The 27071-nt window shown below is 39.6% G+C and overlaps 1 protein-coding gene across 1 annotated transcript in view; it reads left to right on the top strand.

Annotated features, from left to right (window-relative positions):
- Positions 1-27071, top strand: part of LOC128684355 (uncharacterized) — a 78018-nt gene that overhangs the window by 40346 nt on the left and 10601 nt on the right. The window contains exon 7 of the mRNA XM_070096543.1: positions 6711-6846. Coding sequence (XP_069952644.1) covers positions 6711-6846 — 136 coding nt within the window. The remainder of the gene's footprint in view (positions 1-6710; positions 6847-27071) is intronic.

Below are 27071 nucleotides of genomic sequence, written 5' to 3' on the forward strand. Positions count from 1 at the left end.
CATGACAGATGTGTGTGGCACAGTGCGTAGAAATCGTAAACATATGCCTAGGTTCGATGCTGGCAGTCGTAGAGGTGAAGTGCAGGTGTTTGCTGCCAATGACATCATGGCATTTCGGTGGCATGACAAACATGATGTCACACTGCTGACATCAGTTCACTGACACGAAATGGTAGACACTGGCAAGCAGAATAGAGACCAATGAACCCATTGTAAAACCTGCAGCTGTGATGGATTACAACCTCAATATGCACTTAGTGGACAAATGTGACATGCAGATTGGGTTTGTTGACTGTGTTCGCAAGAGTTATAAGTGGTACATAAAACTGTTTTTCCATCTTCTTGACATTTCCATGCTGAATGCTTATAATATGTATAAGTTGAAGACCAAGAAGAAACCCAAATATGGTGAATTTTGTTTGTCAGTCATCAGACAAATAATATTCAAGTGCCAAGAAACAACACCTGCAATAGACCAGCGCCAACGAAATTATCAACACATGTCCTCTCGTCTGAGGCCTGGTGATCACTACCCCATACCACTGCCTGCTACTACTGCCAAGAAAAATGCTCAGAAGAGGTGTTTTGTCTGTGGACATACCACAAAAACGCAGAGACACTCATTTTATGTGTGAGGAGTGTAAGACACCATTGTGCTTATACCCATGTTTCAAAGAATTCCACAAGCTGCAGCACTTCTAGAAAAGTGTCCAGTGATTGTACATATGTATATATATTATAAAACAATCGTAATAAACATTTGTTTACATTGTTTGTTTGTGTAAACAAGTTTTAGCAACATTATAATGATACGAGTGTTTTTGCTATAATTGTGTTACATTTAACGAGTGTATATTTGAACATTGCACAATAATTTGGTCTCACAGGCCACAAAAGTTATGTGAAAAAAAAAATATTGAAAACAAGAAACCATCGAATACAAGTACAGTGGACCCCCGGTTAACGATTTTAATCCGTGCAAGAGGGGTAATCGTTATGCGAAATAATCGTTATGTGAATGAATTTTCCCCATAAGAAATAATGGAAATAAAATTAATCCGTGCAAGACACCCAAAAGTATGAAAAAAAAAATTTTTTACCACATGAAATGTTAATTTTAATACACACAAACTGAAAAAGGCATGCACACTTACATGACACTTACTTTTATTGAAGATCTGGTGATGATTGATGGGATGGGAGGAGGGGAGAGCATTATCTTCTTACTGTTTAGAAGGGGAATCCCCTTCCATTACGACTTGAGGTAGCAAGTCCTTTTCCGGGGTTACTTCCCTTCTTCTTTTAATGCCACTAGGACCAGCTTGAGAGTCACTGGACCTCTGTCGCACAACAAATCTGTCCATAGAGCTCTGTACCTCCCGTTCCTTTACGATTTGTCTAAAATGGGCCACAACATTGTCATTGAAATAGTCACCAGCACGGCTTGCAACAGCTGTGTCAGGGTGATTTTCATCCATAAAGGTTTGCAGTTCAACCCACTGTGCACACATTTCCTTAATTTTTGAAGTAGGCACAATGGATTCCACAACTGGCATAGGCTTCTCAGGGTTAGCCCCAAACCCTTCAAAATCTTTCTTAATTTCCATACTAATTCTCACCCTTTTTACCACAGGGTTGGCACTAGAAGCTTTCTTGGGGCCCATGGTCACTTATTTTCCAGAAACAGCACCGAAAACACTGTAATAATACGAAATATTCCGATTGTATGCTTGGATGTTATTGCGGAGGCTGGCTGGTAAACAATGCCACCGGCGGAACATGTGAGCGTGGCTCAGGCCGCACATTGGAAGCGTCTCGGACGAAAATCGGTAAGCGGGTTTTTAAGCGGTATGCGAGGCAAAATTTTTGCAATTAAAGTAAGCGGTATGCGAAATAATCGCTATGTGATGCCATCGTTATGCGGGGGTCCACTGTAAATCAAAGGTTACCGGGTGAGCGGCAGTCGCCGCTGTTGCCGCTAGCAGATCAATTTCAGCAAACTTCAGGACTCTATATCTCGGTAAGTACTGACGGGAAAATTTTTTTTTTGGGACTAAAACAATCAGAAAAATAATCTTAACATTTTCATAAGATTTTTTTTTTTTTTTTTTTTTTTTTCAAATATTTTGTGACACCAGGAGACACTTCAGGTTTGGGCCCTTCGACAGTCAAAGGGTTAAACCAAAAACACTGTCAAAGTTTTTTTTTTCTCATTACGCACTGTGTGCTGCAGGATTTTTTTTATACCGCGCACACTGACCACATAGACCCATTCTTTCATATGTAGGCCTACCAGCTCTCTCTCACTAGATTTGAGGGCGCTAGAATTTAAGCGTACTAGTACGTCAAAAACCCTGGTGCATAAGCCATACTAGTACGTCAGAAACCCTGAAAGGGTTAACAGTAAATAGTCTTTAAAGTGTCGTCTCTACTCACTCCTATGATGTATGTATGATGCCTACTGTGAGAGGAAGGAACCCAAGGCAAAAATTAATTTTTGCTCCCTGTTCATAGGCTTCCTTAAAACATTCCATGTACCCTCAAGGAGTCTATGAACCATTAGTTGTGAACACTTGCTTTAACTTTGTTTTCAGCTGCTGTATTTCTATTAAAGTATATATTATCTTGAATACTCCCTTTCCTTTCTTATTTAATATGTTGAAATACAACAGTAATGCATTCAAACCTCATCTGATACAGTCACTTTATACGTATATTGTGTAAGGGAACATTTTATTCAAATGACCCTGCATGCCTTTCAAATAAGGTTAAAATTTTACATTAGTGTATGATGAATATAACAGCAGAGGAAGAAGAATTGTACATTTTCTACTCTTATAATTATAGTGATAGTGTTGGAGTGAGAGCAAGGTAACATCTTTAACCCTTTCAGGGTCCGTCCCGTAGATCTACGGCTTTATGGTGAGTGTCCAAACCGTAGATCTACGCCATGAGCTCAGCTCACTCTGATAAACTGTGAGTGGTACATTTGGGCCTAGATATGAGAGAATACATCTATGTGGTATGTGTGCACCACATAAAACAGATCCTGCAGCACACTGTGTATAATGAGAGAAAAAAACTGAAATCATGATTTTTCGATTAACCCTTTGACTGTTTCAGGCCCCTCTCTGAAACTGTCATTCTATGTCGCCAAATATTAAAAAAAAAAAAAAATTATTTTTTCTTATGAAAATGTTAAGATTATTTTTCTGAGTGTTTTAGTCCAAAAAAAAATTTTTTGCCATCGGTACTTACCGAGATATAGAGCCGTGAAGTTTGCAGAAAATGAGCCGCGTATGGCAACAGCGGCGACTGCCGCTCACCCGGTAAACTTTAGTTTACTTGTAATTGAAGGTTTTTTGTTTTTTTCACTATTTTATTTTTTCACATAACTTATGTGGCCTATGAGACCAAAGTAAGGTGCAATGTATATATATACACTCGTTGTATACAACACAATAAGCACACAAACATAATTATCAATATATTGTTTACAAAACTTGTTTACAAAAACAAACAAACAATCATCCTCCTCCTCCTCCTCCTCCTTCTCATCCTCCTTCTCCTCCTCCTCCTTCTCCTTCTCCTTCTCCTTCTCCTCCTCCTCCTCCTCCTCCTCCTTCTCCTTCTCCTCCTTCTCCTCCTCCTCCTTCTCCTCCTCCTTCTCCTCCTCCTTCTTCTTCTTCTCCTCCTCCTCCTCCTTCTTCTCCTCCTCCTTCTCCTTCTTCTCCTCCTCCTTCTCCTTCTTCTCCTCCTCCTTCTCCTTCTCCTCCTCCTCCTCCTCCTCCTCCTCCTCCTCCTTCTCCTTCTCCTTCTCCTTCTCCTTCTCCTTCTCCTTCTCCTTCTCCTCCTCCTCCTTCTCCTCCTCCTTGTCTTGTGTGCGAGTGTGTGGCTTATAATTGTTTTGAGTCAGAAGTCGGCAGCTGTCAAAGTGACATATTGTCTCATTAGTCACTACCCCTACCGCCTGTCAAAACAATGGGGTCGGATGCTGCTTCCCCTCCTCCATTCTATCTAATTATCTTTCTCCCTCATTCTATATCTTTCAATCTGTCTCTCTTTCTATCTGTCTGCCTATCTCTGTCTCACAGGTACACATAAATACAAGTATACATAGTGTAAATTACCTAGGATAACCCAAGAAATCCAGACAAAGTGCTATACTCTGCTTGAAGATGTGAGTAAACGTGATGACACAGTCTTGTGGCTCTCTCTGAGACAGAGAGCTAGATGGACAGACAGGGAGCTTGACAGACAGACAAATAGACAGACAGAAATGTTTGTGTACCAGCAAAAACAAAGGGAGGGCGATGGTCATGTAATATTACCCTCCTTTACGCTCATCAAAGTCAGCTCTTATCAGATGTTATCTCCCCTTATCTTGTCACTGTCATGGGGTGGACTTTTTTTTTTTCTTGCTTCAAGGGAACAATATTATTACATCATCTTCTTCCTCCTCCTCCTCCTCCTCCTCCTCCTCCTCCTCCTCCTCCTCCTCTTCCTTCCCTCCTCCTCCTCCTCCTCTTCCTCCCCTCCTCCCCCTCCTCCTCCTCCATTGCTTTTGGTCTCAAACTCCTCCAAATCATGAAATTGATCTTCACTGACACTTCCATCTGTGTTAGAGCATCACTTGGGAAGAGAAGAGTCCCAGATTTGCTGGGGAATCACATATTTCTTACCGCTAGACATGCTGAAAAATGACAACTGAAATGGCATTCCCACAATGCACCACTGGCTCCCCGATTTTTTTTATATGGTGCACACTGACCATGGAGACCCATTCTCTCACATGTGGGCCTACCAGCTTTCTCCTGCTTGATTTGAAGCTGCTAGAATTTATGCGTATAAATACGTCAGAAACATTGGCTCGTAAGACGTATTTATACGTCGGAAACAGTCAAAGGGTTAAAACAGCAACTTTGCAGTGTTTTTTCGTATGTTTTTTATAGTTGTATTTGCGATTTCTTGGTCTCATTTGATAGAATGGAAGACATATTACAAAAATAGAGATGATTTTCATTGGTTTTAGCACTGGAAATGGCTTGAAACTGAGCTCAAAGTAGCGGAAATGTTAAATTTTTGCCGATATTCAAGAGTAAACAAACGACCTCACACATCTAATACACGCCAGCTGGTGGGTCTAATATACATTCACAAATATGGTGATGATATTTATACAATTATTACAGTATTGCATAACAGTAAATCTTCTATTTTTTGGTGTGAATAAAAATTCATTATGTGAATAAAAAATCAAAATGGAATTTATTTGTAAAGCCTCAAAACATAACTAATGAACAGAGGAAATGTTAGTTTAGTGCCAGGAGTGCCTACATTGTTTATTCTGGACCCTATTTTGAAATTGGAATATTTTGAACTTTGTGTTAAATTGGCCAAATTAACAATTTCCGATCACTTTATTTTGCAGTTGAAACAGTTGACTTGGCGATTTCTTGTGCTCAATCGATAGAATAGAAGTAATACTAGTGAAATAGCTAAGAATTTGGTAGACTGGAATAATGTAATTGGCCTAAAATGGGAGTCAAAGTCGGCAAAATCGCCGATTCGTAAACATCGCTGACACATCAAAATTCGCGAGAGCATAATTTCGTCAATTTTCCACCAAATTTTGTACTTTTTGTTTTATTATCTTCACAAAAAGATTCTCTACGATTTCATAAGAAAAAATAACAAATTTTTTTTTTTAAAATTCTTGGACACTGGTGCGTGACTCCAGATTTGGGCCTTGGACCCTGAAAGGGTTAAAGGGATTCTCATTATGAAACAACCAGATTTGACTTCAGATGGTGAGAGGTACAGTTTTTGCATTCTGAAAGACGAGTGGATCAGCAGGTTCGTTAGTAAGTAGTACGTACATGGCGTTGCAGATCAAGACCCTATGATTATTATTCCTCCTCCTTTTTTTTGGGGGGGGTGACCTAAAAAAAGTTAGTTTTTTTTTTCTAGCCCCTTGTTCCTGGCATTTTAGTCTCCTCTTATGACGCTCATAGCTTATGGAGGAAGGAAATTATTCCTTTATATTACATTGAAATTTCAGTTTATATTGAGAAAAATGTAAGGGTGTGTGCACAAAATGATACTGTGCTGCCAGGTAGGCAGTGGAAGTTCTGAGTGAGATTTTTTTTTTATTTCTTCATCAGAGCATTCTTCATTGTTACTTGCATGGTCATAGTATTTCAGTATTTCATCATTTATTTACCTGTCACTCCTTTCATTGTATAAATTCCTTTAGATACCCAGATAATAGGGTTTTCTCCTATTTTCTTAACAGTTCTTGTTCTTTATTTCCTCTTATCTCCATGGAAAGTGGAACAGAATTCTTCCTTCATAAGCCTTGTGTCATAAGAGGTAACTAAAATGCTGGGAGCAAGGGGCTAGTAATCTCTTCTCCTGTATAAATTACTAAATTTAAAAAGAAAACCCTAAGTTTTTCTTTTTAGGTCACCCTGCCTCGGTGGGATATAGCTGGTTTGTTAAAAAAAAAAAAAATGACTCTGTCTCAGTGGGATATGGCTGGTTTGTTGAAGGAAAAAGACCCAGATAACATTCATAAAATTTTTTATTTATGCATATATTTAAAATAAGACATATTCTTATATAGGTAAAAAATATTTCTTAATCTCTTAAATAATGACAGTGCTCTCTCATAGTATAAGGTTCCTTTTCATTTTTTGCACATTTAATAGAAGAAAGTGTAATGGCGTCAATGGCTTGATGACTAGTTTAATTAAGGAAGCTGCCAACCGAAAACTGATTCTTCTAGGACAACGCTCTTTAATTCAGGAGTTCCTGGTTTCTCACCACCAGTGTATTGTCACTCGGGTAAGTTCTGATATGTTAACCCTTTGACTGCTTTGGTCATGTATATATACACAAATAACCCGCACATAAAAGACAGAAGCTTACGACGACGTTTCGGTCCGACTTGGACCATTGACAAAGTCACACTAACAGAGGAGGAGCAGGACGGCTATATATAGGCAGGAAGAGGTGGAGGTAGTAGTAGTGGTAGTAGTAGTAGTAGTAGTAGTAGTAGTACAAGAATTGTATATAATACCGACAGGATGAAATGACACATGCACAACACCCGGGCATCCCCACCGTAGACGTTTCGCCATCCAGCCAGCCACTGGATGGCGAAACGTCCACAACAAAGACTGGCTGGATGGCGAAACGTCTACGGTGGGGATGCCCGGGTGTTGTGCATGTGTCATTTCATCCTGTCGGTATTATATACAATTCTTGTACTACTACTACTACTACTACTACCACTACTACTACCTCCACCTCTTCCTGCCTATATATAGCCGTCCTGCTCCTCCTCTGTTAGTGTGACTTTGTCAATGGTCAAAGTCGGACCGAAACGTCGTCGTAAGCTTCTGTCTTTTATGTGCGGGTTATTTGTGTATCGTTCCAGTCACGGTATTGTGCCTTTTTGTTATTTATTCATGTATATATGTCTTACAAGCCAGTGTTTCGGACGTATTAATATGCATAAATTCTAGTGGCTTCAAATCAAACAGGAGAAAGCTGGTAGGCCCACATGTGAAAGAATGAGTCTGTGTGGTCAGTGTGCACCACATAAAAAATATCCTGCAGCACGCAGTGCATAATGAGGAAAAAAAACTGACTTTTTTTTGGATTAAAACACCGAATTTTAGGTGTATTTTCCTATGGTATTTATCGTTGTATTCTCGTTTTCATGGTCTCACATGATAGAATGGAAAATATATTACAGAAATTGAGATGATTTTGATTAGTTTCACGATGAAAACGACTGAAATTGAGCTCAAAGTAGCAGAAATGTTCGATTTTTACCAATGTTCAGGAGTAAGCAAATCACACCACACGTCAACTGGGGAGTCTAATATTCTTTCACTAGTGCACTGATATTATTTATACCATTTTTATAATAATGCAGTAGTCTGCATAACTAAATTTTGTATTTTTTTGCATGAATAAAAAATCAAAATAGAAAGCAATAGTAATATAAGAGGGGCATAGAGACGTGACTAATGAACAGAAGATATGTTATTTTAGTGCTAAGAATTTCTGCATTGTTTATTCTGGGCCCTATTTTGAAATTGGCATCTTTTTTAATTTGCGTGAAATTGGCCAAATTGCCAATTTCTGACCACTTTATTGGGTAGCTCAAATCGGTAAATGGGCGGTTTCTCGTACTCAACTGATAGAAAAAAATGGAGTTCTAAAGAAATAGCTATGAGTTTGGTCAACTGGAACATAGGAATTGGCCAAAAACAGGGCTCAAAATTGGCGAAATTGCTGATGTGTATATGTCGCCGAGACTGCTAACTTCACGGGAGCGTAATTCCATGAGTTTTCGACCAAATTTCAGACTTTTGGTGTCATTACCATCGGGAAAAGATTCTCTATCATTTCATAAGAATTTTTTTTTTTTTTTCCAAAAATTTTGTGACATAGAATGACAGTTTCAGAAAGGGGCTTGTGACAGTCAGAGGATTAAAGAATGTGCACATTGGATTTTCTTTGTATTTAGATTAGGAATAGCTGTCTGTATAGCACATGTGTGTACATGTGTATGTGTGTGTGTGTGCACATGCAGGAAGTAAACAAAAGCTTTATCTGGACAATAAAGTGATCAGTCTTAGATACAGGTTATGTAGAGGTTATGCAGACAAGTTTCTGTTCCTTACATGGTTCAAAGAACCTTACACTAAAAGCTGTTGTTCATTTTTTAAAAGTGTATAATATGGAATAACTTAATTAAAAGTGAATTTATATATAACCCATATCAGTGTTCAATTTTGCAATGGTAGGGCATATAAGAATTGTAGGCTCTCAGGTCATTTTGACCTATCTAATAAAAAAATGCATAAATGTGCCTAGAAATTTATGCTTTAGACAAGAATTTTTTTTATAACAGTATTAACCCGTAAATGGTCCAAATGTATATACAGGTCTTCCATCACAAATCCGGCATCATTGGGACCTGTAGTGTGCCGGATTACTGAGTTTGCCAGATTACAGAATGGTTAAGTTAGAATACACTTAATAAAATTAACCAACTTGACTTACACAGTTCATTGAATATTGGCAAAAATCAAACATTTCCGCTACTTTGAGCTCAATTTCGAGGTACTTTTCATCATGAATACAATCAAAATCATGTCTACTTCTGTAATATATCTTCCATTCTATCAAATGAGTCTAAAAAAATGAGAATACAACCATAAAAACCATACGAAAATATACTGCAAAGAGGCGGCTAATGGCTAAGAAGTTAACTCCCTTATTTATCATCCGTCTTTTTTATTTTTGTTGTACATTAAGAAGCATCTTTCCATCATACATTGCCCAAGTTTCAATGAGATAGCCCAACAAACATCCAAGAAAAAAAATATTTACCAAAAATCATATGTGGCAAGCCCAAGCCAGGTACTGGAAATAAGTGAGTTTGTCTGACTTTTCTGGGTTATCCTAGGTTCTCTATACATACACTGCTATGTATGATAATCTATGTAACTGTATTTGTGTATACCTGAATAAACTTATTTACTTCTAGTCTGTCAGCTGAGTACAAGAAACCGCCCATTCACTTATTTCAACTACCCAATAAAGTGGTCAGAAATTGGCAGTTTGGCCGATTTCACACAAATTTCAACAGATGCCAATTTCAAAGTAGGGTCCAGAATAAACAATGCAGACATTCCTGGCACTAAAATAACAGTTTCTTTGTTCATTAGTCACAGCTACAGGCCCCTCTTATATTACTCTTGCTTTTGGAATTTTTATTCACAAAAAAATAGAAGATTTACTGTTATGCAGACTGCCGCATTATTGTAATACAGTGGACCCCCGCATAACGATTACCTCCGAATGCGACCAATTATGTAAGTGTATTTATGTAAGTGCATTTGTACGTGTATGTTTGGGGGTCTGAAATGGACTAATCTACTTCACAATATTTCTTATGGGAACAAATTCGGTCAGTACTGGCACCTGAACATACTTCTGGAGTGAAAAAATATCGTTAACCGGGGGTCCACTGTAATTGTATAAATAATGTCAAGCCATTCTTGACTCCGTATTGGACTGGCAGGTGGACAGGTATTGGACGGTGACATCATTTGTTTACTCTTGAGCTTCGCTAAAGAATAGAACTACTACTACTGTGAGCACAATTTCAAGGTACTTTTCATCATGAAAGCAATCAAAATCATATCTATTTCTGTAATATATCTTTCATTCTGTCAAATGAGACCGAAAAAATGAGAATACTATAACCATAACAACCGTACAAAAATATACCGCTAAGCGGCTGCTAATGGCTGAGAAGTGAACTCCGCTATTTATGGTCTGATTTCTTTCATTTTTGGTGTATGTGAAGAAGTATCTTTCCATCATACATTGCCCAAGTTTGAATAAGGTAACCCAACAAACAACTGAGAAAATAATAATAATATAATTAATAATAATAATAATAATAATAATAATAATAATAATTCTCCATGGGGAAGTGGAACAGAATTCTTCCTCCGTAAGCCATGCGTGCCGTAAGAGGTGACTGAAATGTCGGGAGCAAGGGGCTGGTAACCCCTTCTCCTGTATATATTACTAAATTTGAAAGGAGAAACTTTCGTTTTTCCTTTTGGGCCACCCCACCTCGGTGGTGTTGAAAGAAAGAAAGAATAATAATAATATCTTTATTTACTACACGTACATGTACAAGGTATACAAGCCTAGTTGACATCAGTTACATACTACTGTATAGAAAGCCGCTTGTTATGCAGCGTATTTCAAGAAAATTAGGTCAGTGTCCCAGGATAACACCCACACTAGTCGGCTAACACCCAGGTACCCATTTACTGTTGGGTAAACATAGATAACAGGTGTAAAGAAACACGCCTAATGTTTCTACCCTGGCTAGGAATCGAATATTTACCAAAAATCATATATGGCTAACCCAAGCCAGGTACTAAAAATAAGCCACGTTGACTTTTTTGGGTTATCCTAGGTTCTCTACACATATGCTGCTATGTGTGATAATCTATATAGAGAAAATAACTTGTTTCAGGTTTATGGTGCAGTATGAGTGTATATCACAGTTAGCCCTGTGCTATACTCTGTTTTCTCTAATATAAGCCACCAAGACAGGGATAGGAGAATGGTATTTGTATACCATATCCTCTTCATACCTCCGTCAAACTGCTCGGTGTTATGCCAAATATTATTCATTCTGGAGTATTTAAAATGTGTTTTATGTTATTTATATTGTTTCTTATGTCATATTAGATCAATTGTGATAGGCAAATAAGCTGTAGTGTTGATATTAGCGTAATAATAAAGCATATTCTTCTGCTTCGTGAGACTGAGCTCATGGCAGCCGACAGTGGCTTCAAAGCTACCTTTTCTTTAATGGATAATGTACTGTGTAGGTGCTTTACATAATGAGAAGCATTTCTTTTATTCATTGGAACCATGGCTAGGGCTAAAAGTAAGCAGGTTAAAACAATAAATGGAGAAAAAAAAATTGGAATGACTTGTGCAGCAAGTAGCGCCACCAAATAGTACCAGCAGGTTGGTGTGGCGACCCTGGAAATATGAAATTTTGCTAGCCAGAATTAGTGCCGAATAACTGAAGGAACCGAATAACTGATTGCCGGATTTGTGATGGCGGACCTGTATACGTTTTTACCGCTAGTGCCCCAAACATATATATACGTTTTATTTTTCCTGCCTTCAAATTTGGCACGATTGGCCTGAGATGCCTTGTCAGCATAGAATGGGTTCTAACACTCAGTGTGCGCGGTATCAAAAAATCTGGGACCACTTAGTGGTTCAAATGAGCGCCAGCTAGAGCAAACAGCGCAGCAAACACCTGGGATTCACTTATATTATGTAGTATTAACACTTCCATTTTAAGAGGAAGGTGATTTTGACCCTGAGTTTAGTGGCTTTGAGGTGGATGTGGCCATAAGTGGTCGAGGAAATATCAAAAAACCTCGATAATAACCCATGTGCAATATTTGTGCAACACCCTTTCAGAATGTCTTATAACCTATGCCCTAAGTAAAGAGAAAAACTTCTGGCTGGCTGGTTGGCTGGCTGACTGACTGACTGACTGGCTGATTGGCTGGCTAGCTGGCTGGCCAGCTGCATGGCTGCCAGCTGTGTGGCTGCCAGCTGTGTGGCTGCTGGCGGCCTGGCTCTATCCCCGTTTGTGTCTCTGTGTCTATCTCTGTCTGTCTCTATCTATCTGTCTCTGTCTATCTCTGTCTCACAGGTACATATAAATACAAGTATACATAGTGTAAATTACCTAGGATAACCCCAAAAATCCAGAGTGCTATACTCTGCTTGAAGATGTGAGTAAACGTGATGGCACAGTCTTGTGGCTCTCTCTGAGACAGAGAGCTAGACGGATGGACAGATAGACAGGGAGCTTGACAGACAGACAAATAGAGACATGTTTGTGTACCAGTGAAAACAAAGCAGGCCCTAATCTTGTCTTATCAAGTCTTATCACTGCACCCTTGGGAATGCTCATCAAATGTCAGCTCTTATCAAATGTTATCTTATCTTATCACATCACTGTCAGGGGTGGACTTTGTTTTTTGTGCTTTAAGGGAACTTATTATTTTATTATTATTACATATTCTTCTTTTCCTCCTCCTCCTCCTCCCTCCTCCTCTGCCTCCTCCCTCCCTCCCTCCCTCCCTCCCCCCTCCCTCCCCCCCTCCCTCCCTCCCCCCCTCCCTCCCTCCCTCTCTCCCCTCCCTCCCCTCCCCTCCCCTCCCTCCCCTCCCCTCCCTCCCTCTCTCCTCTCCCTCCCTCTCTCCTCTCCCTCCCCTCCCTCCCTCTCTCCTCTCCTCCTCCTCCTCCTCCTCCTCCCTCTTCCTCTCTCCTCTTCCTCTCCTCCTCTTCCTCCTCCTTCATCCTCATTCCTCCTCCTCCTCCTCCTCCTCCTCTTCCTCCTCCTTCATCCTCATTCCTCCTCCTCTCCCTCCTCCTCCTCCTCTCCCTCCTCCTCCCTCCTCCCCCCCCCCCTCCTCCTCCCTCCTCCTCCCTCCTCCTCCCTCCTCCTCCCTCCTCCTCCTCCCTCCTCTTCCTCCCTCCTCCTCCTCCCTCCTCCTCCCTCCTCCTCCTCCCTCCTCCTCCTCGTCCCTCCTCCTCCTCCTCCTCATCCTCCCTCCTCCTCCTCCTCCTCGTCCTCCCTCCTCCTCCTCCTCCTCGTCCTCCCTTCTCCTCCTTCCTTCTCCTCCTCCCTTCTCCTCCTCCTCCTCCCTTCTCCTCCTCCCTTCTCCTCCCTCCTCCTCCCTCCTCCTATTATTATTATTATTATTATTATTATTATATACTTCCACATATCCAAAACATTGATGGGACCTATAAATACTTTGTATATATTCCAAGACAATAGTAAATGACCAAGGCAAGTGTAAATGTCCACCTGTCAGTGTGTTTGTGACAATTTGAGTACAATTTCAGTACCTAATATTAGTGTCAGAACAAAGATTGGTTATGAAATGACAAGAACTACAATAAATTGTAATTATCAGAACATAAAAATTATATAAAATAATATGAAAAAATGGAAAAAAAGATATATCGGCAACACTTCTGCAAGCGGCAGCTCTCCATGTTGCCGCCAGGTGATCGCCAAGTGTTAACTTTGCGGCCTCATATCCTATAGCACTTAGAAAAATGTGCTCTTTTTTTTCAATAAAAAAAAAAATTTTTTTACTTTTCAAAATATTCGGGGCACTGGGGTAGTGAACGTATATATATGTTTGGACCGTTTACGAGGTAAAGAAAAAATTTCAGCATACAGATGCCACCCAACTTATGAATGGGTCATGATCCTGGGGTTTTAATTTTTAAGTCGTTTGTAACCCATAAACTATGATAAAGGAACTGATAGTACAAAGTAAAATTCTCACATACTTGTAACTGTTGATTGGCATTAACCCCTTCAGGGTCCAAGGCCCAAATCTGAAGTGGTGCCCCAGTGTCCAAGAATTTAAAAAAAAAATTTTTTATTTTTTCTTATGAAAAGGTAGAGAATCTTTTTGTGAAGGTAATAAAACAAAAAGTACGAAATTTGATGGAAAATTGACGAAATTATGCTCTCGCAAATTTTGATGTGTCAGCGATATTTACGAATCGGCGATTTTGCCGACTTTGACTCCCATTTTAGGCCAATTACATTATTCCAGTCAACCAAATTCTTAGCTATTTCACTAGTATTACTTCTATTCTATCGATTGAGCACAAGAAATCGCCAAGTCAACTGTTTCAACTACAAATTAAAGTGATCGGAAATTGTTAACCCTTTCAGGGTCCAAGGCCCAAATCTGGAGTCACGCACCAGTGTCCAAGAATTTAAAACAAAAAAATTTGTTATTTTTTCCTATGAAATCGTAGAGAATCTTTTTGTGAAGGTAATAAAACAAAAAGTACGAAATTTGGTGGAAAATTGACGAAATTATGCTCTCGCGAATTTTGATGTGTCAGCGATATTTACGAATCGGCGATTTTGCCGACTTTGACTCCCATTTTAGGCCAATTACATTATTCCAATCAACCAAATTCTTAGCTATTTCACTAGTATTGCTTCTATTCTATCGATTGAGCACAAGAAATCGCCAAGTCAACTGTTTCAACTACAAAATAAAGTGATCGGAAATTGTTAATTTGGCCAATTTAACACAAAGTTCAAAATATTCCAATTTCAAAATAGGGTCCAGAATAAACAATGTAGGCATTCCTGGCACTAAACTAACATTTCCTCTGTTCATTAGTTATGTTTTGAGGCTTTACAAATTAATTCCATTTTGATTTTTTATTCACATAATGAATTTTTATTACGAAAAAACACTGCAAAGTTGCTGTTTTAATCGAAAAATCATGATTTCAGTTTTTTTCTCTCATTATACACAGTGTGCTGCAGGATCTGTTTTATGTGGTGCACACATACCACATAGATGTATTCTCTCATATCTAGGCCCAAATGTACCACTCACAGTTTATCAGAGTGAGCTGAGCTCATGGCATAGATCTACGGTTTGGACACTCAACGTAAAGCCGTAGATCTACGGGACGGACCCTGAAAGGGTTAATTTGGCCAATTTAACACAAAGTTCAAAATATTCCAATTTCAAAATAGGGTCCAGAATAAACAATGTAGGTATTCCTGGAACTAAACTAACATTTCCTCTGTTCATTAGTTACGTTTTGAGGCTTTACAAATAAATTCCATTTTGATTTTTTATTCACATAATGAATTTTTATTCACTCCAAAAAATAGAAGATTTACTGTTATGCAATAGTGTAATAATTGTATAAATATCATCACCATATTTGTGAATGCATATTAGACCCACCAGCTGGCGTGTATTAGACATGTGAGGTCGTTTGTTTACTCTTGAATATCAGCAAAAATTTAACATTTCTGCTATTTTGAGCTCAGTTTCAAGCCATTTCCAGTGCTAAAACCAATGAAAATCATCTCTATTTTTGTAATATGTCTTCCATTCTATCAAATGAGACCAAGAAATCACAAATACAACTATAAAAAACATACAAAAAACCACTGCAAAGTCGCTGTTTTAATCGAAAAATCATGATTTCAGTTTTTTCTCTCATACACTGTGCTGCAGGATCTGTTTTATGTGGTGCACACATACCACATAGATGTATTCTCTCATATCTAGGCCCAAATGTACCACTCACAGTTTATCAGAGTGAACTGAGCTCATGACGTAGATCTACGGTTTGGACCCTGAACGTAAAGCCGTAGATCTACGGGACGGACCCTGAAAGAGTTAATAAAACTGCTATTTTCTCAACATGTCTTTTGGACCTCATTCATGAGTGCAAATCATTAACTCAGGTGTTGGTAAGTCAGGGATACCCTGCATACTGAATACCTGCAGTATGCAGACATCTTCAGTTTGTCCACAAAAAATTAATAATGCAGTGCCTACAAAAGAAATGACCTTTGCAATAGAAATCGATGATGCTATACCATTTTACATAAAAGATATTATTTATAAAGGGGGAAATGAAACAAAGAACTGAACACTTCCTTTATTTTTGTAACCTAATGTTGGCTCGCTCTATCTTTAGGTTTTTAAACCTTAAACATGTCCAGTGTACTAGTACGCGCAATTTGTGGTGCCTTCCAATCTGCTACCTATCAATATTTTTGACCTCAGCACAACTTTTTGGGTTTTTTGCAATCTCTTCATACCTTTGGAAAAAAATCTAAGACCAGGAAGGTCCACACAGTGCATCATGGTTAACTACACAGATGATGACTGTCCAATATACAGTGGTACCTCGGGATACGAACAGCTCAAAACTCGAACAATTATGTAAGTGTATTTATGTAAGTGCTTTTGTAAGTGTATTTTTGGGGGGTCTGAAATGGATTAATCTGATTTACATTATTCCTTATGGGAACAGATTCGTTCGGTATCGGCACTCAAACAGCCTTGTGGAACGAAAAAAATTCGGATCCCGAGGTACCACTGTATTGGTATGCCTAACTAGCATAAGTAAATCAGGAATCATTGTTCCACTACCAGCAAACTGGGTGTGTAAGTGGCATGAAGATGACATTCATTCTAAATTTATTACAGTTTTATGATGCTAACAGTGGAATTTAGCCACAAAGCATACCAAGTAGATTTAACCCAACCCTACACGCACTATACTATTCATTCATCTATCCCTACCTCACCTATGTTATTTGTGCCTGATGATCAACAGCAGCAACCCACCTAAAACCAATAATCACCCAACAAAAAGCTGCAGTAAGAATTATCATGCAATCCAATGCTAGGCAACAACCCCCCCCCCCCCACTCTTCAAAGACCTAAACTTACGCACTATACAGATCATTCATACCTACTTCTGTGCAACCTATGTTTACAAAACCATAAATTCTAGTATTAACCCTGAACCAAAACACTTTCTTGATAGTTGTGACAGGACCCATAGACAATACCAGACACAAAAATCTCTATGACATTCCCCGTGTCCAGCTAAACCTATGCAAAAATTCAATGTACATAAAAGGGCCTAAATCTGGAACTCCCTGCCTGAAAACTCGAGAACTGCAGACTCTACCACCATTTTCAAAACTACTGTTAAGAAACCTCTTATCTCCCTAACACACCCCATCATCAGCTAACTACATATCAAAGCCACCTATTCTCTTATTCGTATCACGCACACATTCAAAACAAAATAGATTTACTCTCAATATCTGTGATTCCCCCTAGTTTACACTTACACTCACCCAAATGACTGTAAACATAAAATTCCCAATATAGCTACTGCTTAATAAATCACCAATTTTACTCTCCTGATGTAAGAGCTTTAATAGAAACAGTGTATCATGCCAAGACTTATTCCCATCACTAAATTTGCTGATTATAATATTGTTATATGTTTTGTACTACCTCATTATTATAAATCTAATTAATTACTTCAATTACCTTGTATGGAATAAGATATATTAAAATGTACTGCTCCATAACCTGTGTCAGTATAGAGTAAGAGTTAGGATTAATTTGCCCAAAATGCCTAGGCATGCTAGAGGCCTTCCTTGTAATTAATATTTTATAATATGTAAACCATACATTGTAAGCTTTGCAATGAAATAAACATTAATTATTTATTAATATTATTACCCAATAAAGTCAAACAGTGCAATTTATTTCCTTGTTCTGCCGAGTATTACACCATGAAACAATTGTAATATCATAGGATTTTGTTGTTAAATACATATTTTATAATAGTATGGAAGGCACACAGGTATTTTGGACACAGTTTATATGAACCAGAATATAGTAGGGCCCTACTTATATGGCAGGTTAGGTTCCAGGCTAATGCCAGAAAGCAGACATAGGAGGAAAGCAGAATGCCATTTTTACCACATATAAATGCATATAAATGCCAGATAACAAGTTTACACTAACATATATTAAGTTAGCAATAGAAGTAGGCATTAAAAAACAATAAAAAGTAAAATACGCACACAGTACACTCATAATTTACCTCAAAATAGTTGTAGTCTTAATGTAGGGCAAAAGGTGAGTAGTATTTACTGTAAGAAGTCAGGTGTGGCAGCCCTCCTGGTCACCCCACTCACATGTAGTATACTATGACGCTTAAAGCACCCTAGAGTGATAGAATGCACATAAAGTATGCTCATTACTTAGCTTAAAATGTATTTGTAGTCTTAATGTAGGTTGAGAGGTGAAAAGTATTTATTTGTAGAAAGTCGTGTGGGAGGTATGGCATCCGGCCTGGCCACCCCCACCTGCTACAACATTTAAAGCACCCTAGAGTGATAAAATACATATACAGTACAGCCTCTCCTCACTTAACTACAGAGTTCCGTTCCTAAAACCACATCGGTAAATGAATTTGTCGCAAAGTGAGGAGCATACTATAATGGTAGTTGGTATGTGTCAGACATCTTTGATATTATTTTATTGTCCCTTTGCACCATTTATGACATTTCTGGTATATTTTTAAATGTTTATTCAGTAGTGTATTGTATAATATAATAAACAGAATATAAGAAATCAGCTCTTTTTTTTTTTTTTTTTTTTTTTTTTTTTTTTTTTTTTCCCCCAACAAGTCGGCCGTCTCCCTCCGAGGCAGGGTGACCCAAAAAAGAAAGAAAATCACCAAAAAGAAAATCAGCTCTTATATACGTTATTTAGATATGCATACTGGTCAGAGAGCCCATTGTAAGTCTGAGTCGTCGGTAAATGAGTACGTCGGTGAGTGAGGAGAGGCTGTACACTCATTACTTTTTTTTTTTTTTCAACAAGTCGGCCGTCTCCTACCGAGGCAGGGTGACCCAAAAAAGAAAGAAAATCCCCAAAAAGAAAATGCTTTCATCATCATTCAACACTTTCACCACATATGAAAATAACCGGTTTCCCTGAATCCCTTCACTAAATATTACCCTGCTCACACTCCAACAGATCGTCAGGTCCCAAGTACCATTCGTCTCCATTCACTCCTATCTAACACGCTCATGCACGCTTGCTGGAAGTCCAAGCCCCTTGCCCACAAAACCTCCTTTACCCCCTCTCTGCAACCCTTTCGAGGACGACCCCTACCTCGCCTTCCTTCCCCTATAGATTTATATGCTTTCCATGTCATTCCACTTTGATCCATTCTCTCTAAATGACCAAACCACCTCAACAACCCCTCTTCTGCCCTCTGACTAATACTTTTATTAACTCCACACCTTTTCCTAATTTCCACACTCCGAATTTTCTGCATAATATTTACACCACACATTGCCCTTAGACAGGACATCTCCACTGCCTCCAACCGTCTCCTCGCTGCTGCATTTACCACCCAAGCTTCACACCCATATAAGAGTGTTGGTACTATTATACTTTCATACATTCCCTTCTTTGCCTCCATAGATAACGTTTTTTGACTCCACATATACCTCAATGCACCACTCACCTTTTTTCCCTCATCAATTCTATGATTAACCTCATCCTTTATAAATCCATCCGCCGACACGTCAACTCCCAAGTATCTGAAAACATTCACTTCTTCCATACTCCTCCTCCCCAATTTTTCTTTATCTAAATCATTTGATACCCTCATCACCTTACTCTTTTCTATGTTCACTTTCAACTTTTTACCTTTACACACATTCCCAAACTCATCCACTAACCTTTGCAATTTTTCTTTAGAATCTCCCATAAGCACAGTATCATCAGCAAAAAGTAACTGTGTTAATTCCCATTTTGAATTTGATTCCCCATAATTTAATCCCACCCCTCTCCCGAACACCCTAGCGTTTACTTCTTTTACAACCCCATCTATAAATATATTAAACAACCATGGTGACATTCCACATCCCTGTCTAAGACCTACTTTTACCAGGAAGTAGTCTCCCTCTCTTCTACACACCCTAACCTGAGCCTCACTATCCTCATAAAAACTCTTTACAGCATTTAGTAACTTACCACCTATTCCATATACTTGAAACATCTGCCATATTGCTCCTATATCCGCTCTATCATATGCCTTTTCTAAATCCATAAATGCAATAAAAACTTCCCTACCTTTATCTAAATACTGTTCACATATATGCTTCAATGTAAACACTTGATCTACACATCCCCTACCCACTCTGAAACCTCCTTGCTCATCTGCAATCCTACATTCTGTCTTACCTCTAATTCTTTCAATTATAACCCTACCGTACACTTTTCCTGGTATACTCACTAAACTTATTCCTCTATAATTATTACAATCTCTTTTGTCCCCTTTCCCTTTATATAAAGGGACTATACATGCTCTCTGCCAATCCCTAGGTACCTTCCCCTCTTTCATACATTTATTAAACAAAAGTACCAACCACTCCAACACTATATCCCCCCCTGCTTTTAACATTTCTGTCATGATCCCATCAGTTCCAGCTGCTTTATCCTCTTTCATTCTATGTAATGCCTCACGTACCTCCCCCACACTTACATTCTGCTCTTCACTCCTAAAAGATGGTATACCTCCCTGACCAGTGCATGAAATTACCGCCTCCCTTTCTTCCTCAACATTTAAAAGTTCCTCAAAATATTCTCGCCATCTACCTAATACCTCCCTCTCCCCATCTACTAACTCCCCTACTCTGTTTTTAACTGACAAATCCATACTTTCCCTAGGCTTTCTTAACTTGTTTAACTCGCTCCAAAATTTTTTCTTATTTTCATTAAAATTTCTTGACAGTGCCTCTCCCACTATCATCTGCTCTCTTTTTGCACTCTCTCACCACTCTCTTCACCTTTCTTTTACTCTCCATATACTCTGCTCTTCTTATAACACTTCTGCTCTGTAAAAACCTCTCATAAGCTAACTTTTTCTCTTATCACACCCTTTACTTCATCATTCCACCAATCACTCCTCTTTCCTCCTGCCTCCACCCTCCTATAACCACAAACTTCTGCCCCACATTCTAATATTGCATTTTTAAAACTATTCCAACCCTCTTCAACCCCCCCACTACTCATCTTTGCACTAGCCCACCTTTCTGCCAATAGTCGCTTATATCTCACCCAAACTTCCTCCTCCCTTAGTTTATACATTTTCACCTCCTTCTTACTTGTTGTTGCCACCTTCCTCTTTTTCCATCTACCTCTTACTCTAACTGTAGCTACAACTAAATAATGATCGGATATATCAGTTGCCCCTCTATAAACATGTACATCCTGGAGCCTACCCATCAACCTTTTATCCACCAATACATAATCTAACAAACTACTTTCATTACGTGCTACATCATACCTTGCATATTTATTTATCCTCTTTTTCATAAAATATGTATTACTTATTACCAAATCTCTTTCTACACATAGCTCAATTAAAGGCTCCCCATTTACATTTACTCCTGGCACCCCAAATTTACCTACTACTCCCTCCATAACATTTTTACCCACTTTAGCATTGAAATCCCCAACCACCATTACTCTTACACTTGATTCAAAACTCCCCATGCATTTACTCAACATTTCCCAAAATCTCTCTCTCTCTCCTCTACACTTCTCTCTTCTCTAGGTGCATACACGCTTACTATAACCCACTTTTCACATCCAATCTTTATTTTACTCCACATAATCCTTGAATTAATACATTTATAGTCCCTCTTTTCCTGCCATAGCTTATCCTTCAACATTATTGCTACTCCTTCTTTAGCTCTAACTCTATTTGAAACCCCTGACCTAATCCCATTTATTCCTCTCCATTGAAACTCTCCTACCCCCTTCAGCTTTGTTTCACTTAAAGCCAGGACATCCAGCTTCTTCTCATTCATAACATCCACAATCATCTCTTTCTTATCATTTGCACAACATCCACGCACAGTCAGACTTCCCACTTTGACAATTTTCTTCTTCTTATTCTTTTTAGTAATCTTTTCAGGAAAAGGGGTTACTAGCCCATTGTTCCCGGCATTTTAGTTGACTTTTACAACACGCATGGCTTACAGAGGAAAGATTCTTATTCCACTTCCCCATGGATATAAAAGGAAAAGTAATAAGACCAAGAACTATTAAGATAAAATCAAAGAAAACTCAGATGAGTGTGCGTAAATAAACGTGTACATGTATGTGTAGTGTGACCTAAGTGTAAGTGTAAGTAGAAGTAGCAAAACATACCTGTAATCTTGCATATTTATGAGAAAGACAAAAGACACCAGCAATCCTACCATCATGTAAAACATTACTCATTACTTACCTTAACATATTTGTAGTCTTAATGTAGGGTGAGAGGTAAATGAGTGAGATAAAAACGAATAAACGAGAGAGAACGAGTAAGATGACAGAGCCGCAGAGTACTTATGTAAACAAACCGTCTCATTATGGTTGATACACATTCACACAAACACATTACATTGTGTACAAGACCAACACTTCCATTCTCATGTAATTTTTAGAATGAATGATGCTCTGACAAACTATTATTATTATTATTATTACAAGTTGTTGTTATTATAATCATAATTAAAAAGAAGTGCTAAATCCACAAGGGTCATGAATAGCTATAGATAGAGTGAAGACATATGAAAGGAATAAATTTTTAGTTAGATTACTGGTGTTTGACTAGAGAAAACATAATTCTTCTGACCCTTCCACCAACCGCTTGGTAAACAAATCTCATATTTATGTCAATTTTTATACTGTGGGTGTATGTACCATGTTTATATGTTACATAGCATGTTTATTATATAATTTTGAACATAATATCGTAGATGGATTAATGGAAATGTCTATATTAACGTAATATATGACATTTAATGTGCCCAAGAGATTATGTGGTGTCAAGTGTAGAGAGACTTTTAGTGATTTTAATGTGTACCTGCATGCCAGCACAGTGTCTAAGTATATTTAGGTATAGGTACACATAAGTATAATTATCAAAGTACACAATAACTTTAAAACACTTGAAATTTTGGAAAATTTCCAGACATAATAGAGAAATGTGCTCAGAGAATGTAAACAAACCGGGTGGGGCGCGCTGTATTTGAAAGACCATTCGCTGTATAGCAAATTTTGGTCACAATTTGAAATCGCCGTATTAGCAGAATGCCATAAGGCAAAACATTGTAAAGCGGGGCCCTACTGTACTGCCTTGAACCTAAGTATGTGCCATAAATAATTATCCTAAGATAATCCAATATAGGTAAACATTGTGACCTATTTCCGAGTTTTGAAGAGTGTTATATCTTGAAACAGTATAATATTATAAGTATTCCTTATACATAGTGTAAGAACAGAGTAGTAAAAAAAAATATAAAAATTATTTTGTCAGTATATATGCTGTATATTCCAATGTAGCAATGTACATAATGCTAAACATTAAAAGCAATTAAAAAAATTGTAAAAACAATCACAATTTGGTGTCAATAAATTGCCAATTGTAAATATTGCCAGTGCATTTATGCCACTGTTGCTAAAGTGATAATTTTCGCTGATTTCAACGCATCATAAAATCATATATGAAGAATTTTTTTTCTTTTTCAAAATCTCCCCATAAATGGAATTTTTTCAAAGTATGCTACAGTTTAGGGGCTAATTACTTGTTTAATTCTCGAAGGACCACTATCAGAGATTCTTGATATAATCCTCTTCAAGGGGGGCTCCTTCCTCAGACCGAACCTAATTACCCCCCAATCCCCCCTTCCCTATCCCATCCTCCCCTTTTTCCTTTCCTCCTCTTCCCCACCCCTCCCTTTTGCCCTTCCTTTTTTGGCCTTTGGGATTTTTCCCACAGGCGTGCTAGTTCCTGGGTAGGGGAAAGGGTACCAGGGTCCATCCCATTCCGTTGAGGATCTTGGCGGTGGCGTAGTTTGCCGTGGAATCTGGATCGCCTGGGGATGTCCGATCCCTCTCCGGTATCCCGGAGGGTGGCTTTGGGTGTCTTTCGGGCGACGGGTGTATCTCTGGAAGCCACCTTTCGGATTCCGGGGGTGGCAGCCGAAGGAGGTATGCTTTGTGGCGGATATCCGGCCTCCCTCTCTTTTGTCCACCGAGGTAGCTCAGCAGATGTGAGGTTACTATCCCGGATTGCTGGTTTAATGGCATAATGGGTAGGGTATGGCTCAGGTTCCATGCTGTATCTGCGCTAATTGCGGTGCTGAGGTCCTCTTGGGCGCAGAGGGAGATTTCTGGCCCTTTCATTCCTTCTAGGAACTACCCCTCCCCGGTCCCCCCTTTTTTTATTCTTTTTTTTTCTTTTTATTTTCTTTTCTTTCTTTTTTTCTTAGAACCAAAAAGAAAGAAGTAACCTAACCATGGAGTACCCGATCCATGACCCCGCTACCCCCTGGCCCCTTATTGTTACCGCACCCCGTTCTGACCTTGCCTCGTCTTTTGGCCACTCTTCGGACATTCCTAAGGCCCCTGTACCTCGTGCTGGTGCTGTTTCCTCACCCGCTTCAGGTACCGGGGCTTCCACTGACTCCTTCGATTTGTCTGACCTCCGCTCTCCTTTGACTATGCTTCCGGCTTCTCCCTCTACGGTGCGGCGATTTTCGAATCGCCAGCCCGTCCCACGTCGGACCGACTCTGGTCCCACTTCTAAACGTCAACGACAATCTCCTAATGATGTTACTTCGTTTCCTTCCCTTTCTACTCGGAAAAGACCGACACGTCATGCACTCCCTCTCCACACTCAGTTTTGGACCACACAATGGACTAAATTCATTACATTAAGACCGACTTCTTCTACTGCCTATCTTTCCGACCATAGTACTGGCAAAGCGCTCCTACACCACGTTGGTAGAGATATTTCCTTTCATGCTCTTAAGAGTGGTACGCGCATCATCACAGACCAGAATTCTACTCGAGCTCATGATCTTTCTCTTCTTTCACATATCGATACTATTCCTATCACTATCGAAAAACATCATTCCCTTAATTCTTGTAGTGGTACTGTTATTCTGTCCCGTACATAGTCCAACAGAATTTCCAGACATGTGGCACTGACATTCTCGAACAGCTGGAACTCCAAGATCTCCCAATTCTCAAGGTAGACACTTATGTTCTTCCTGCCCGCGGGTGAAGACAATACCCTTGCAGTGTGGCTCATTTAACTTTTGACAGCCATGAACTCCCATCCTCTGTTTATGTAGCAGGACATCGGTTACAAATTCGGAAGGTGAGCCCTTCACCACAACAGTGTAGGAATTGCTGGCGATTTGGCCACCCAGCAAAATAATGCAGATCTATAGCCGAATGCCCAGTCTTGCAGTCGAACTCCCTCTTGCCTCAATTGTCATGAGGCTCACCCTTCGTACTCTCACCGTTGCTAAGTCTACTTAAATGAGCGGGAAATTCGTTGCCTCAAAGAGGCAGAAGGTCTCCCTTATGCTATGGCGGTTTCTCATCTCCAACTCCAAGGGAGACTGCCCCGTGTTTCTTATTCTCGTGTTTCAAAGCGTCCCCCCACTTCTGGGGTCACATCTTCTGCAGCCTCCTCTGCGGTTGCCAGTCCCATAGTCACTCCTGTATCTAATTCTTTTGCTGTCCTGGGCTCAGACGTCCCTACTTCAACTCCTCAGTCTGTCCTCACTTCTTCGTGTCCTCCCTCACAAACCCTGGTATCGACAAGACCTCGTATGACACCTCCTCCCAATCGTCCCTCTACTTCTCAGAGGCCCAAAAAATCTCCTTTAACCCCTCCTTCTCTTTTCCACCTCCACATTTTACCTTCCCGGTCTCTGTACCTGAGTCTTCCCCTTTCACTGGCTCTGTTACAAGTGTGGAGGTTCATCCTCCTCCTCGTACTGTGCCTTCCTCCCCTGTCCCCTCCCATGTTTCTTCCTCTTCTGCCACCTCCCAGGTTTCTGCCTCTTCTGTCCCCTTCCACACTTCTCCAGTTCCCTCCACCCTTTCACCCCCCTCTACCTTGGTACAGTCCATTACAGCTCCGATCTTGACTCAAACTCCTCCTCCTTCCATCTCCAATATTGTCTCCCATACGACGTCTCTGAACTCCGAAACACTTGAAGCAATCTCTGAATATATTGCAGAGACCAAACCATCACTGGACACTGATCCACCCTCTGTTCCTTCTCTTTCCTCTTCTCCATCTGCACAACTCCTTTCTTCACAACGCACCGTTCCTTCGCTACTTGAACGTTTTCCTTTGCCACCGCACGTGGACTTTTCTAACCCCTCTAGTCCGTAGGTACCCTTACCTGCGGATTTCAGGTATCTTTATTGTTGCCAATCATGGCCTATTTACAGTGGAATATTCGCGGCCTCAGGGGTAATCGGGGTGAGCTTCAGATGTTGCTGTCCCAGTTTTCCCCTGTTGGTGTTTGCTTACAGGAACCAAAATTACACTCTGCCGTTATCTATCCTATCTCAGGCTATAATTTTTTGTATTCTTCAGATCCTTTTCCTGATGGGACCTTTAATGAAAGTGCCCTTCTTCTACGCACTGATATTCCATACCATCAGCTATTTGTTCGTACTTCGCTGCATTACACAGCAGCCCGTATCCACTTGCATAGGTGGTATACACTCTGTTCTTTGTATCTCTCTCCTTCTCGGGCATTATCTATCCCAGATATTGCCTTTCTTGTTTCGTCATTACCACCACCACTTCTGTTATTTGGCGATTTTAATGCCCGTCATTTCCTCTGCGGGGGTCTCACTGTGATTCCCGTGGCATTCAGTTAGAGGCTTTTCTTGCTTCCCACCCCCTCCATGTTTTAAATACAGGTACTCACACCCATTTTGATCCTCGGACTCGTACTCTCTCTTTTGCATCGATCTCTCAGTCTGCTCTTCCTCCGCCGCATTAGACTTCACCTGGTCTGTTCTCCCGGATTTACACGACAGCGATCATTTCCCAATCATTCTTACTTCCCCATCATATTCACCACCTCTTCGTAACCCACGCTGGCAATTTGATCAGGCAAATTGGAACCTTTACTCACAACTAACTGTTTTTAGTGAGGTTCCTTCTTCGTCCTCCATTGATGAGCTTCTACACCTCTTCTCGTCCTCCGTTTT

Source organism: Cherax quadricarinatus, chromosome 4 (genome assembly GCF_038502225.1).
Source record: "Cherax quadricarinatus isolate ZL_2023a chromosome 4, ASM3850222v1, whole genome shotgun sequence".
NCBI lineage: Eukaryota > Metazoa > Arthropoda > Malacostraca > Decapoda > Parastacidae > Cherax > Cherax quadricarinatus.